Source organism: Muscardinus avellanarius, assembly GCF_963383645.1.
Source record: "Muscardinus avellanarius genome assembly, chromosome: 2".
NCBI classification, from domain to species: domain Eukaryota; kingdom Metazoa; phylum Chordata; class Mammalia; order Rodentia; family Gliridae; genus Muscardinus; species Muscardinus avellanarius.
In genome coordinates this window covers 102,996,795-103,013,563 of record NC_137787.1, presented here as the reverse complement: position 1 = coordinate 103,013,563, position 16,769 = coordinate 102,996,795, and the positions used below count along the sequence as shown (strand labels likewise).

At 36.7% G+C, this 16,769-nt stretch overlaps 1 protein-coding gene across 7 annotated transcripts in view; it reads right to left on the bottom strand.

Moving 5' to 3' along the window:
* ACTR3 (actin related protein 3) overlaps positions 1 to 16,746 on the bottom strand; it is a gene marked incomplete at both ends in the record, with an annotated part of 55,917 nt that extends 39,171 nt beyond the window's left edge. For all 7 annotated transcript variants that reach the window (XM_080688892.1, XM_080688894.1, XM_080688896.1 and 4 more), the window contains one exon: positions 16,703 to 16,746. In XM_080688892.1, the coding sequence (XP_080545018.1) occupies positions 16,703 to 16,746 (44 nt within the window). The remainder of the gene's footprint in view (positions 1 to 16,702) is intronic.
* Positions 16,747 to 16,769: the final 23 nt, after the last annotated feature.

The following is a 16,769-nucleotide window of genomic DNA, read 5'->3' as shown; positions in this document are numbered from 1 at the left end:
CAAAAATCTGTACATTTAAGAATGGTCAAAATGGTAGTTATATTATTTATGGTTTACCACACTAAAAAGTTATTTCAACTTGGTAGTGCTCCATAAAAAACTGATTATATAACACACAAGTCTGAATAGGATAAATATAAATGTTTAAACATTTGTTTTAAAAGAAAATGAGTTAATATATAACCATGTTAATTGGGAGGATTTCAGACTATAACTTAAAATCTAGACATTCAAAACATTCAAAAAGAGTGACTTTTTGACTATGTAAAAATTTAAAACTATTTCCCAAAAAATACGTCAGGCACAATGTCAAACCCTTATAATCCCAGAAACTCAGGAGGATGAGGCAGAAGGATCATAAATTGGAGGCCAGTCTCAGCAATCTAGTGAGACCCGGTCTTAAAAAAAAATTATTCTAAAGGCCTGGAGATGTAGAGTGGCCCTGGGTTCAATCCCAAGTATTGCATAAACAAACAAACAAAAAATAAAACACACCGGGCTGTCTAACTTGCTCTTTCCTAAAAATGGTGTGTATGTTTATATTTTGTTTAATTTGTGTCACTGTAAAATAGCTCAAAAATATTCCCAAACCTACTTTTAAAAAAAAGTCTACTGAACACAAGGAAATTATATTTTGTTATTACCTTGAAATACCTCAAAGATACAGCCAAATCAAATTTTTGGTGCCAGTTATAAAGAAGGAAATTTGTGCATATTTATAGTGCTGAAATATATCAAGAACAAGTCTATTATATACTGCTAGGCTATAAAGTTTTGCTCTTCTGGAAGAGAAACAAAAGAAACAGTAAACTGCAATAGTCTTCAACAAACAGAATGGAGAAAAGGGAAAAGTTTGCTTTTTAAACATACATGAAGCCGGGCGTGGTGGCACACACTTGTAATCCCTGCGCTTGGGAGGTGGAGACAGGAGGATCACGCTGGTTTAGAGCCAGCCTCGCTGGCTTAAGAGACCCTGTTTCCAAATAAAAAAATATAAAAATAGGTCTGGAAGTGTAGTCCAGAGGTATAAGGGCTTCCAGGAACTCCAGTACCACACACACAAAAAAAAGTACATGATTTGTCTTAAATGTTCTGAGCAGTTTTGAGGAGGTGGTGGTGGTGGTGGTGGTGGTGGTGGTGGTGGTGGTGGTGGTGGTGGTGGAGGAGGAGGAGGAGGAGGAGGAGGAGGAGGAGGAGGAGGAGGAGGAGGAGGAGGAGGAAATAGTAGTAGTAGTTATTTTTGCCGGGCATAATAGCATGCAACAATAATCCCAGTACTTGGGTAGGAGGCTGAGATATGAGGATAGCAGGCTTGAAGTCACCCTTAGCAATTTAAAATAGGACTAGGGGTACAGCTCACAGGTAGACTGCCCCTGGGTTCCGTCCCCAGTACCACAAGGAAAAAAAAAAAAAAAAAAATTTGATGAAAAACTTTTTTTTTTTTTTTTTGCGGTAATGGGGATGGAACCCAGAGGCATTCTACTGCTGAGCTACACCCTCAGCTATATTTTTTATTCTTTATTTTGAAACAGACTTTCACTGAGTTGCAAAGGGCCTAAGTAGCTGAGGCTGTCTGTGAACCACAATCCTCCTGTCTCAGCCTCCTGAATGCTCAGATTACAAGCATGCGCCAACGTGTTGGGCTGATGAAAATTTAACATAATACACAAAAATAATACTAAAAGATAATTCTCTGTCATGCCTAGCCTCTAGCCAACCAGTTGCCATCTCAACAGTCAATCACTATCAAGTTATATATGTACCTTAGAGACATTTCACGTATAGTCATGTATATAAATTACTATATAACTTTAATTGAAACAGCATTAGGGTTACCTGGGCAGTTAAGTTATAAATCTACTTTGTTTATACTTTCCTATCCTGAAAAAAGAAAACATGTTATTTTCTTACTAAATTGCTTAATATAAGACTATAAAAATGATAAAGGCAACGTTATCCTAATTTTATGAAACTTTTAAGGACACTACAACATTTTGAGAAACTAACTCAAATATGTTCCTCTATAATGGGAACAATGGGACAGAATGTGTAAGTAGTTGCTTTTTATCTTTATAGCTAATATTGCCTTATTCTACTTAGCAAATTTCCGTGTACCCTGCATTTTTTTTTCCTTGTGGTTCTGGAGGTTGAACAGGATTTACATATGCTTGACAGGTGCTATACCACTGAACTAAATCACAACCCTTTTAAATTTATTTTGTAACAGAAGGTCTGGCTAAGTTAATCAGGCTAGCCTTAAATTTTTGGTCCTCCTGCTTTAGCCTTCCTAGTTGCTGAGATTTCAAGTGTGTGCCACCATTCCTGGCCACTATATTTATATTCTAAAAGTTCCTAACACCAGACTACCTTTTGAGTTTTGGTATAGTATGAAGTAAAAATATGAGAAAGCTCAAAGTTAAGATATTGTGGGAGTGCACATTGGGAATTTGTAGACTTCTATTTTAACATTTGGTAATTACATCTTACATAAAAATTATATATGGAGACTTGTTTCCGACTTCCGGGAAGATGGCGACCGAGAAAAGCGGGGCTTAAGAGCCCCGCTAACAACAAATCTCCATTACCACAAAATCAGCGCCTTTCAAAGCCAGAAAACAACATCAACAGAGGAAAAAAAAAAAAAAATCACCAGGCTCCAGAGAGAAAGCGGACTGAGAACAGAGCCACAGAGGAGATCCTCACGCCCGAGGACGCGGCAGACGCAGCAGCAGCACCATACTGCTGGCGGCACCAGCAAATTCACGGGACGGCCACAGCAAGCCGAGGGGAGCCGCTGCGGAACAGCCAGGCGGGATTTCTCGGCGCAGAGGACATCTAAAGCTCCCAGTGGCTGAGCTCAGCACACGCTACAGGGATTCAGAGTGGAAATCAAAACCAAGAAAAAAAAATGCCAGCCCAAAGCCGAGGGCGTAGCAGCGGCGCCATATTGCCACCGGCGACAGCAGCACCGAATTCACCGAATTCAGTACAGCTACACCTACGTACTCAAGAACAGTGAGTCAAATTGCGGGCCACAGCGGAGAAATCCCAGTACTGTACTCACTGGGACTTGACCCAGTGGGAGAGGGGCGGTGGCAGTGATATCACACCATAGGAGAACGCCCAACCTGGCACCCCCCACAGTCTAAAGCAGCCTCTATCGACTCTCTGGGTCGGAGACTCTGTGATACAACCCAGTAAAGGAGTAGTGGGGTCTGAGATACTACTGACTCGAGATCCAGAACACCTTAAGTGAAGTCATAGTGACCCAAGGGAAGAACCCAGAGAAGGCACAAACTTCTGAAATCATGGGAAAGAGGAATAATACTGGAGCAATGAATGCTCACAACCCCACAACATCAGAACCCGATAAAACAGAAATTCAGAGATTTCTAGAAGATCAAATCAGGAAAATAACTGTAGAAATAATAGAGGTGCTTCGAAAAGAACTCAGAGAGAGCCAAAAAGAGATAAAGGATGCAATTAATGAAGTAAAGGCCTCAATTCAAAGTACAAACAACCGATTAGAACACATGGAGAACAGAATCTCGCTCTTAGAAGATGATCATTCCAAAAATGAACACATAGTTTCTAATCTAGGAAAAAATATCCGACAGCAGGAATCTGATATTGAAGAAATATGGGCCCATTTTAAGAGAGCTAACCTAAGAATAATTGGAATAGAGGAGGGGAAAGAAAGTGAAACCAAAGGGATCAACAATCTCTTCAAGGAAGTAATAGCAGAAAATTTTCCAAACATAGAGCAAGAGGTCGATACACAGGTCCAGGAAACTTATAGAACTCCCTTTAGACAGGATCGGAGAAGAGGATCCCCACACCACATAATTGTCAAAATGACCAATGTGGAAGCCAAGCAGAGAATCTTAAAGGCAACAAAAGCAAAGGGCCAAGTGACATTCAGAGGCAAACCAATTAGAATCACTCCAGACTTCCCAAACCAAGTTATGAGAGCCAGAAGGGCTTGGAGTAACATATTCCCAATTCTGAAAGAAAACAACTTCCAGCCAAAAATTTCCTACCCAGCAAAACTTTCTATCAAATTAGATGGAAAAATAAGAAGCTTCCATGACAAACAGAAACTGAAGGAATTTATGTCTTCAAAACCAGCACTAGAGAAAATACTCAAAGAGATTAACTACAAAGAAGAAATAGGTAACACATCAGAACTAGAGAAACAAGATTTTCCATCCAACAGACAACTAAGATTGGTTATCTGTGGAGATTCATTATTTATGTTAGTCTTTTAACTATCTCTAAAGGGTATTGTTTGCCTTTATTGTTGTTAATTTTTAGGATTTCTAGTTGGAATATTAATATACCTTCAGATATAGCATTTGGAAATATTTTATCCCATTCTATTAGTAACTGTTAACTCTGTTTACATTGTCTTTGGATATACAATATGTTTTTTATTTTTTAGGGAGTTTGTATACTCTTCTGTTGCCTGTGCCATTGAAGTCATAACCAAGAAATCACTGCCAATTTCAATGTTGTGAGGTTTTATGACCCAGATTTTCTCCTAAAAGTTTATAGTCTTAAGATTTATATTTAGGTCTTTTATCTATTTTGAGTTAATATTTGTATATGGGATTAGGTAAGGGTCCAATTTTATTCTTTTCCATGTACTTACTATTTTTCAACAATATTTAGTTAAAAGATTATTATTTCTACCACCAAATGTTCGTGGAAACCTTGTCAAAAATAACTTGACAATATAGGGAAGAATTTAGCTCTAGGCTTTTATTTAACTCCAATGGTTTATATATCTGCCTTTAGAATAGTACTACACTGTTTCAATTATTGTAGCTTTATATGGTTTGAAATCAGAAAATATATATCTTCTAGCTTTGTTCTTTTTCAAGATCGTTGTGGGTACCTAGAGTCCATATTCCATATTAGGATAGATTTTTTTTTCTGAAAAATAAATATATAAATATATGATAGTTTCACCTAAAAAATAGAAAAAATAGATTCCCTGGTAAGAAAGAAAGCAAAAAGAAATATTGAAATGTTATCTTTAAGTCATCAAAAGCTTGGTATCAGACAAATAAAACTGTTATGTGAGACTATCATTTTTAATTTTTGATAATTTGCTATAATACTAGATGTCAATCACTAAGCCAAGCATGGGAGGGGGGGATAGGGAGAGAATGGGGTGGGGATCGGGTGAGGGCTGACAGGGCAATGTGTGCATGTATGTCTACAAAAGTATGTATCCTACTATGATGTATGAATACAGTGCACCAATTAAAATAAATAAAAAAAATTTTAAAAAAATTATATATGATGTATTTTATGATATGGTAGGGATAGAAGCAGGTCATTCACATTGGAGCAGATACCTATTTGTTGTGAAATGTTTTTTAAGGCAAAAAGAAATATGAACCAGTGTAGTTAGTACTCTTGTCAACTACATGCTTTTCTATCTATTTATTTATTTATTGTGATACTGCTGATTGAATTCAGGGGCATTTCACCTCCAAGCTATACACCCTCAGCCCTTTATTTATTTATTTATTTATTTATTTATTTTTGTCGTTGTTGTTTAAAACAGTCTTGCTATGTTGTGAGTTTGACTGCATTGCATAGGCTGTCTTCGAACTTGTGATCTTTCAGTCTTAGCTTCTCAAGTACTGGGATTACAGGCATGTGCCATCATATCCAACAACTACATTTTAATAAACTACATTTGAATTTGCATTTGCAAAATTAAAAATAATATTCAACTTAAGAGTTGCTAATGCTTTTACAAGTATAACTATTTTTACTATTTCAAACACTTTTTGGGTTTTTTTTGTTTGTTTGTTTGTTTGTTTTGGTGGTACTGGGGATGGAACCCAGGGGCCTTCTACCTCCAGATTACCCTCCCAGACCTATTTTTTATATTTTTTTTTTATTTGGAAACAGGGTCTCTTAAGCCAGAGGCTGGCTTCGAACCTGCATGATCCTCCTGTCTCAACCTCCCAAGCGCAGGGATTACAAGCATGCACCACCACGCCCGGCTCAAACACTTTTCTATACGATTTTTCAGAAATGAACAATGAATAAAAATAAAATCAATAAATATCATGAACAGAAAAAAATAAATGAACAATGAATAATATAACAGATAGTAAAACAGATAATCACATTTATTGTCTGCTAGCACTTTATTATATCTCCTTCATTTTTTTGGTTTTTAAGGTCAAGAGAACTTTTTATTTTTTTGGTGGTACTAGGGTTTCTGGAAGCCCTTCTACCTCTGGGCTACACTCCCCGACCTATTTTATACTTTTTTTATTTGGAAACAGGGTCTCTTAAGCCAGCACCGCTGGCTTTGAACCTGCGCAATCCTCCTGTCTCCACCTCCCAAGTGCGGGGATTACAAGCGTGCACCACCACACCCAGCTCAAGAGAACATTTTTGATGACTAGCTCCAACTCCTCTTCTTCCAAAAGACAATTACTACTATGGCAGACTTAACCATTTCTTATATAAAACTCATTTATCTTTTGCTATTCATTTTTATCTTCTCACCTAACCTAATTACATTTCTACTATTCTTTTAGTCACCAAGTGTTCGATAACTTCAAACATGCTTTTGAATTCTTTCTACATTCCCACCTCTAAACAGTATCTAAGCTCCTCTACTACAAGCCAAAACCAGCATTGTAGATATTTTTCATTGCTTTCATGGTTTCCTGTATATTTCACCTTATTATCTTTTTTTATAGGAACACCTATAAAACTTTAAATCCTGTATATTAATATGCACAATTATATAATTAAGTAATATAATAAAATAAGAATACAGTTATAATAATACACACAGCATAAATTATTTCCAAGCTATTTGATGCACTTATGTCAATTTTGTTGAAATATTTGCGAAATTGAAAACTTGAAGCTTAATGGGTCATTTTAAAATTACATAAAACTTCAAAATATTTATCATCCTTAAATTGAGTTTTCCTGAATTAATCAGTAATTACCAGTTTTGTCATGTTAACTACAACATACACCCTCACAATATTGAAAACGTCAATAAATAATTCTGTATCATTTAACTTGCACGTTGCAGGTTAATCAAATCAGTGAACGGGTCACTAAGATCTTCCTACACAGTTCACATTGGTACTATATAGTTCTAACAACATATTTGTTTTTTAAGTATGAATGTTTAAAATGAACACACTTAAGCCCAGGTTAACAATTTCAGCACCTTCATGGAATACTGCATTACAATTAGGGGCGGTGGGTTCTGCAAAGAGACTACCTCAGGGGTCAAATTACAGATCTATTGCTTCATACTCAGTTTCTTCATCTTTAATATGATGACTATATAATAAAACCGATTTCATAGGTTGCTGAAAATACAGTAACTATCTCAAAATCAAGACTTATAGTGACTTAAAATGACTTATTTATACATATATGTCAATTAATGTTTTTAAATAACGAAAGTTTAAGATTTAAATCTCCGAAAGCATTTATCTGGCATGGTGATATAACCTCTTATAATCCCCCAGATACTCAGAAAGCTGAGGCAAGAGTTCAAAGATAAAAATTAAAAAGCTCCGTTGTAAACAGCACTTGCCCAGCTTGTATAAGACCCCAGTACAACAAAAATAATTAATTAAATAATTAATATATAGCACTCATTTATTGAAAGTAACTTGTTCTGGCATCTACAGAATGCAATTTTTTTCCTTAAAACCAAATTTCCAAATTTGGTATGAAATGTTATATTGGAGAACAAAAAAAATTAGTTTTTCATTTGTGCCATACAATATGCCTCTGACAACACACAAAGTTTAATGCATGTGTTTGTTTCACTACCCTAACTATAAATTACATACATTACGGTGGAGCAAAGTGGCACACACCTGTAATCACAGTCTCAGCAATGTAGCAAGACCCTGTCTTATAATAAAAAAAAATAAAAGGGCTGAGGATGTAGCTCAGTGGTAAAGTGCCCCTGGCATCAAAACCAGTGCCACACCAAAAATAAAATAAAATAAAGTTACATTATGTTATTCCAGTTATTAAGAAATTTCAACTACTATAACTCATTAAAAAAAAACTAAGTTCGACAATAGCATCAATTAATAACTAGAAACACTCTTAAAAGCATTTCTTAATTCTGAGTGTTTCATTTGTAAATGAAGAATGGATTAAATTACTTCTTAGTTCTTTTTCAGCTCTATAATTTTATGTGAATCATCACTCTTCCCTTAAGTCATCAAATCAAGTTTCACAAACACATATTAAAATACCATTTTGTACCATCAAAGTAAATTAATTTTAAAAATGCTTACAGAGAAAACATAATTAAAATAATTTCTAAAATTCAAGTAAGCAGACTTGTGTTCTTTTGTTCATCTGAATATAAGACAAAGCTTACTTATGAGACTAATCAGCCTATTTCTTCTAAACCAACTTAATGACAGCCTTAATGACAACAGACCAATATTAAAAGCATATTGTAAAACCAACCCTAAACTATAAGGTCTTTAACACCCTAAATGCCCTTTTAGGACTATCATCCTCTATTCATACTAAATAGTGAAAGGCACAAAGACACCCTTTCTCAAGCGTTTTTCATTTTCACAAAGGGCAAGAAGTATTAAAGCAAGAAAATATATAAAGACTGTTTAGCCACGGAACAGCTAAATATTCTTCTCAGGTACATATTAGGGTGAGGAAGAAAAGACAGGTAAAAGAAAATGCAGACTATACAAAAACAAGGTTATTCCTTTCCTGGTTGCAATCAGTAGGTAAGGACTTCAGTTTAAATCAATAGTTTGGATGGAATTTCAAAAAACTAATTTGAAACAAATTATTAAAATTTCACATGGCCCTTTAGAAGAATTATTTTTTGCTCTAGTATTAGTTAATTATATTAGTATTTTTTTTATATTTTATGATGTAAAGGTCCCCCAGAAAGTTACAACCAACAGGCAAACCAGCACACAAATGAATCACTATCTTAAAAGAACCAAATTTAAAATATCAATAAAATAACATTACCTTACCTTTTGTTGTTAAATAATTTATGAACATTATAATATGCTGCAATGCACATTTTTATATCATTATTTACTTAATTGCTTCTTTAGGCTTGTGGCCATTAAGAGATAATGCTTGTACCTATAATGGATATGTGTCTCATTAAAAAAATAAGAAACCCTCCAGTGCTGTTAAGTTCCAATAGAATTATTGGGGAATATTTAAATCCTTTTATTAATTAGCGAAATTTTGTTACAAAAACATTACCTGAAGCTACATTTTAACCATTCCACATTTCTGTCTCTAATCCAAGCACTTGGTTGTTTCCCCCATTTTGGGGAGATGGAGAACATGCTGGATGGACCTGGAACAAGGATTCTGCCTCCTAGAAAATGAGGTAGAAAAGGATGGACGGCACAAACTGATGTCATATCACATGCCACATGTGCTCCCTCATTCTTTTCACTGTGATGCTCAAAATGTTGGCACAAATACACACACACACACACACACGTATTTTAAAGAAGGAACAAATGATATTTAATTTTTGTTCTTTTCTCTTTGAATTCTCACTTTACTGATGTCAATTTCTAAATTATAATGATGATTTCCAAATCTCCATCTTCATTCTAGAAGTTCTTGTATTTTTAACCTCCTTAAGGCTATTTCCAGTTATAGAATATTACAAGCTCAACAATTTAATATTTAGTTTCTTAAAACCAACTCCCTTCCTATCCCATTCAAGCTAACAACCTTGAAATTTTCATTGATGCCTATTTACAATCCAAGAATCAACTTCAAAAATCCTACTTATACCTCCTTCTCAACCTGTCAAATCAGCAAGAACATTCTGTGTGTACAAAGGAACTGTGGTAGGCAGGCCAAGGCCAGCAGGAGATAAGAAAATAAGCATAATACATTGAGTTCTTAAAGAACTTGAAGGGCTTACTGATGATTAAAATTACAATGTATTGTATTCTTACTATATGCTGGGCACTCTCCTAAGCTTTTTTTTATACATAATGCATTAAAAGAAAGACAGCTATATCTCCAAGATGCAGATCGGAAAAATAAGATTTGCTGAGTTTGAAGTATACAAAAATCATGTGGCCAGTGATAGAGCTTTAGCTAAAAAATGGCTGACTACAAAGCCCTTGCTAACCATAAACAAGCAATACAAGACAATGTGCTTACCAAAAGAAAGGCAGGAAGAAAATAAAAGCCAATATTTTCCATTTTATACCTTCTGCTCCATCCCCACCACTAATATCCTACTGCAGAATTTCTGCAAAATGGTGCTGAGTGGGCTGTTTAAGAATCACGTAAGCCAGGTGTGGTGGCACGCTTGTAATCCCCGCGCTTGGGAGGCGTAGACAGGAGGATCTTGCAGGTTCAAAGCCAGCCGCGCTGGCTTAAGAGACCCTGTTTCCAAAAATAAGAATAGGTCTGGGAGTGTAGCCCGGAGGTAGAAGGGCTTCCAGGAACCCCAGTACCACACACACACACACACACACACACACACACACACACACACACACACACACACAGAGAACCACCTAAGAAGCCCTTTTAAACAGAAATTCTTAGACCTAAGGATTCTGAGTCACTGGGTGTCTCTAATGCATAGTTTTCTGTTGTTGTAGCACTCAGGATGGAATCCAGGGGCCTGCCTCTACCTCCAGGCTACACCCCTAGCCCTATTTCATTTTTTATTTTGAAATAGTGTCTCACTAAGTTGGTGAGGCTGGCTTCGAACCTGCAATTCTCCTGTCTCAAGCTCCCAAGTACTAGTATTACAAGTGTGTGCCACGATACCCAGTCCAACCATATCTAGCTTCTAATGCATAGTTGTTTTTTTAAACCACATTACTAGCTTCTGTCCACTCATTCGTTCAATAAGATATTAATTCCTATTATGCACCATGCCCTATAATTTCATCCCAAATATCTTCTCCATTTGATCCTACTGCGGTATTCCATTGTGCAGATTTTCTAAAAAGCCCTATTTTCAATATTTTATTCCTCTACTTTAAGATTTTTATTTCCTATCAAAGTAAAATTCTTTGCAGTCAAAGTTTTGCTGTCATATAATACTTGCTACAGAGTAGGTGCCGAATAAATATTGTTCTCTTCCATATTATAGTCTACATTCATATTGTTACCACATAGCCCTTAATTCCTAAGAGAAGGGAGTAATGCAAGGTAGTATACTTTAATTATGCCAAGAGGGCTATACATAAGAAGCTACCCTTCCCTTTGAAAGCTGTATATAAATGCTTTTCTGCCCTTTGTAAAATTCATCTGGGAATCAACCAAATCATTAAAAGGACAGCTCAAATTTGACACTAAAACTTGCTTGACTTTCTAACCAATGTTTTCCTTAAAATCTAGACAATTTATACACTATATATATATATATATATATATATATATATATATATGAAACTACCCTAACACCTGCTTAATTGCTATTATCTACCATCTTCTAATTTTCTCATGTGTAATTAAGATTCTTGAAAAAAAGCCAGGCATGGTAGCACACACCAGTATTCCTAGTACTTGGGAGGCAAACACAAGACTATGGCAAATTTGAGGCCAGCCTCAGACACTTAGTGAAACCAACTTCAAAATTTAAAAAAGGGCTAGGGGGTGTAGCTAGGAGGTAGAATGACCCTGGATTCAGTGCTCCGGTATCCCCTCCCCCCAAAAAAAAAGATTTTTGAAAAGAATAATACCTATATTAGGCATTTTCATTATAATTCAAGAGTAACTGACCTAAGTTGACAGTTAGCCTTGATTTGATTGTACTTCTTTTCCACTACCTGTACAAAGCATCCTCAAGTTACTATGCCTTGTGCCTTTGTAATATAAATGAATCCATCCACATACAAATATCTAAATAATTCAAAACTGCCAAAGGCTTACCCTCTATAACAGAAGTATAATGTATTTATTTGATATGCTACAGTACCTTGGGCAAGTAGCTTAACACTTCTCTAAGCCTAAATTTTTTGTCTGTAAAACAGTATTTCTCAGATTGTGAAAAAATTAAGATAATGCAAAGCACTTAGCACAGAGTCTGACATATAACTCTTAATGAATGTTAGTTATTACTTCTTTAGAAACAAATTTTAAACAAAAATTTCTCTAGTTAATAGAACCAAATTTACAAGGTCAGGAGTGTTTTTATAAGATCACTTTAACTGAAGTAATAAAAGTAGCTTTACTGACAAAAATAAAGCAATGCATATAGTTCTTAGTCCCCACTGTAGAATAGAACACAGAACCTTCTTACAGAACTTAGGCTTCACACATGCTATTAGGCCCAAACAGCACCTCCAACCACCTGCTATCTAGATGATATTGACAAAGTAAATTCTCTAATCCTAATTTCTTACATGTAAAATGAAGCAAAAATAACTGTCACAGTCTAAATAATATAAGTTAAATAAAAGGCCTAGCCACCTTCTATGCTTTAAAAATTAAAATTCTGAACTGTGTTTAATAATAAGACTAGAACATTCATTATATGTAATACACCTATAATCCAAAGTCAATATAGGTATTTCAACACAAAACTGACAAGCAGGAAAGGAAAAAGTTTCTACTAAGTAAGAAAGAATCTGACTTCTCAACAGGAGCGAAATCTGTCTACTTACATCAAATAGCACGGAATGCATAGCCCATCAAATAATAAGAATTTCAATAAATGCTTTTTGGTTAACAAGATATTCTGAAGTCTCTACCTTTGGAGATGGCCAGAAAAATAGCATTATTACTAAAAATGATGTACAGAATCCATGTAAAAAGTATGAATTTCCCATGTATGCCTTCCTGCATCTACCCTACTCCTCACCACTACTCTCAGACAAGATCATCCTTATCTGTACCAGCTTCTGGAATGTGGCCACAGGATAAATTAAATAAGCTTTCATCCACCAACTTCAGGAAAATATTTATGCTTACATTATAAGACTTTGAAAAGTTTAAGTCAACTAGGGAATTCCCTTAATTCACTCTATATCTTGAATATATACAAAACTATAATAAGCTATTATCAACCTCTGCTAACTACAATCAATGGAAATAATCTGCCAATGCAGTGTCTATTGTGGGGAAAAGACATAAGAGGATAAAGGAAATTCACAATTCAAATCTCTGTAACCAAGCTACAACACAATAAAAGTACATAAGGTGTGCCCCTATTTGATTGAGATGCTTGAGAAACTTGGGTAAAAACACACAAAAAGACAAAAACAAAAATTCCACTTATGATAATCTTATCTTTGCAAGTATTAAAATTTTTAATGCTTTAAAAATTGCTTACCTCATCACTGTAATTTAGTTTGGTTTTCTTGTTGGTACTAGGGGCTGAACCCAAGGCCTCAACATATGTTAACTACTCTACCTCTGAGCTATACCCCCAGTACCTGGATGGGAATCTATGTGCCTGAATTTTATTCTAAAGTGCTTTTTCCAACACAGATCAAATCAGTGTGTAAGTCCAGTATCAAGATAAAGGAAGTATCTCTAACTTCTCTCTAAAATGAGTATTTTCTTTCGTGTCCTGACCCTAGGTGATTTTTTTTTCATGTTGGATTTTGCTAGAGGATCCCTAAAGTTTGGAATTAAGTTTCATGTTTCCTAACTCTTATAGATTTTCTAAGACCACCAAGTTTAATAGTCACTTTGGAGTATTTTTTGACTAAATTATATAGTAAAGTGGGAAATTATAATTTGAGACCTGAGAAATGAAAGCATTCTCTAAAGCATAAAGGAATAAGACAAACTACAGGGCAGTTTGCAGTTAGGGACAACAGTATTTTAGAGGGCAAAACTTCCTATTAAGGTCATTCTTAGCAGTGCTTATCATCTCAGGCCCAAGCTCAAGGACTAACCCTCTATGTGTTGGTAAAGCTGAAGATAAAGACTATAATCCAGGATTGGGGAGGCTGATCCAAGAGGATGGAAGGTTTAAGGCTAGCAGCATGTGGTAACTTAGTGAGACCCTGTTTCAAAATTAATAATAGGGCTGAAAGTGTGTCTTAGAGGTAGAGCACTCCATAGGTTCAATCCCCAATCCTACAAAAAGCTGAAGAAGAAAAAAAAAAAAAAAACTTTCCAGGAGCTGCATTTAATAGACAACTGGAAACCCAAAAAAGCCTTTGGGGAACAAAACAAATGAAATTCTTTATGGGAAATTTCATTGTGAGCAAAAAATAGTGAGAAAAAAGGGACTCAAATCAGTTTGGTTAACATCATAATGCTCACAATGTCCAAATCTCACTTTGTGAAGTGAGAACCTTGTGATAACATAGTAATTGAGATATTAAAACCGAAATATCCCAGGTATAGATTAACATCTCTCTCCACTCCTCCTGGTCTCTCAGCATATGTTTTAAATTCAAAGTTGTCCTTTCAAAAAAGAGGTCATATAAGGACAGTTAAGCTCAATGAGTATCTAGCAGATTAACTTAAAACTATACAAAACTGCTATTTCAAAAGGGGGAAAATGGAGATACAGAAAGTAACGTCCTATTTAAGATGTTACTGGGTTATTTTGGTGATAATTATCTATATTATTTGTATTGACAACCCAGTAATCTCTAAAGCATTAAGCACTAATTATGTAACAGTATTTGTCACTTTAATACAACACACTTGAAAAGTCCCACTGGAGTAGGAGTCAGACTAAATCTAATTTTATTTACTTATTTATTTAGTGGTACTTGGGATTAAACTCAGGAGTGTTCTACCTCTGAGGTACACCCCTAGTCCTTTTTATTTATTTTATTTTAAAACAGGGTCTGATCCACCCTGGTGGATGAGGCTCTGGTAACCAGCATTTGGGAGGCTGAGACTGGAGGATAGCTCTGTGTGGAGAGCCTCAGCTACTTAGTGAGGCCTTCTGCAACTTAGTGATGCCTTGTTTCAAAATAAAAAATAAAAAAATAGGGCTGGGGGTTTACCTAGGAAGTAAATGTTCCAGGGTTCAATCCCCAGTAATGACATACAAACAAACTAACAAACAAACAAACAAACAAACAAGGTCTTACTGAGTTACAGCATACTGGCTTCAAACTCAGACTCCTAAATACTGGAATTACAGGCCTGTGTTGAAACACTCAACATAAATCTTATTTATTTTTGTGCTACTGGGGGTTGAACCCAGGGGCATTCTATTTACCAGCTACATTCCCAGCCCAATTTCATTTTTATTCTGAAAAAGGGTCTCTCTACTGGCTGAGACTGTCCACAAACCTGCTTTGTCTTAGCCTCCCAAATACTGGGATTACAAGTGCGTGCCGCTGCGCCCGGCTTAAATGTAATTTTAAAAATGCCCTAAACATAAAGTTCTTCACAAATTAGACCGAGAAGGAAAAGAAAAAAGAATAATTGGTTTAGAAAAATAGGACTGGATGAAAAGTAACTTTAATAAGATATACATTAAAAAAATACACAGAAGTTCCTAAGCTAACCTAGAGTTTTCCGAGGGAAGACAGTAAGCAGTAAGTTATTTCCCTTTGCCTGACTGGGATTTTAGAAACTGCTACACTATTATAAAGTTATGAGAATGAGGGTTAGAAAAATTATAGTGTACAGAGGGAAAAGCCCTCTTCTAAAATTAACGGTAGTATGAGGAATAGTAAAAGAGGAAAGGGCTGGCAATCGTTCCACCCTCAAAAAACATCTGGTATGTCCTGGGGATTCAAGAGATGTAATCAAGATAGTCAAAAGAAATCACTTCACTCTTTAAAAATAAAGCTGTCATTCAATATTAAAGTCTCTTCTCTACAGATTGTGCTGTAACTCCAACATGTCTAACAAAATGGAACGACCGCTTTATAACTACTCCTTATTTTAGTAGAATGCATTAGATAACTATCAGAAACTACTTGAAAAAATTGAGCACATTCCTTTATACCTTTTTATCTTCCTTCTACCTTGAAGGTACAGTCACAGAATGAACCTAAGACATTTTCCAGAGTGCTTCCCTTCCCTCCCCATAGGACAAGAACCTATTTTTTTTTTAAGTAAAAATGAACTGGTACCTAGCACTGGTAATCACTCTCTCTCTCTCTCTCTCTCTCTCTCTCTCTCTCTCTCTGCAACTTGGTTAAATTTGAAAGTTCTAATAAGATGTGTTCACGCTGGAAACGAAAAACTACCTTATAAGGCTATAAAAGACTGAAAGCAGGAAGCGGCTTTGACAAAACTAAGGAAGTTGCAGCGCGCTTGCTCACTAGGGGACTTTTCTGAGGCAAGAGAAGTAACACATGACATCTTTCTCCCTCGAATTAAAATGTGCCTCGGGTCCGCCCGGTAGAAAGGCAGTAGTGGGAGATGGAAATGCCCGGGAGCGGAGTGGCACGGCCAGGTGGGTGGTGGGATGCGCGCGCGTCCGGGCTCCCACGCTCCGAGGGCGGCTCTCCCGCTCTCCCACCCGCCGGCGGGCACAGCGGCGGCCCCGCGCCCCGCCCCGGGCCCGGCCGGGGAGCGGGCGCTGCGGCCCGGCCGCGGGCGAGGCTGCCGGCGACGCCGCGGAGCCGGGTCGGGCGCCCGGCCGGCGCTGGCCGCCACACCCTCGCCAGCCCGGCCGCACCTTCGTCTCCCGGCGGCCTCCTCCCTTCCCCGCCATTTTCCTCCCCCGCCTCAGTTTCCCCAGCCCAGCCCAGCCCCGCAGCCCCCTTACCCCGTGCCACAGTCCACCACACAGGCCGGCAGCCGTCCCGCCATCTTCGTCCTCGCCTGCTGCTGCC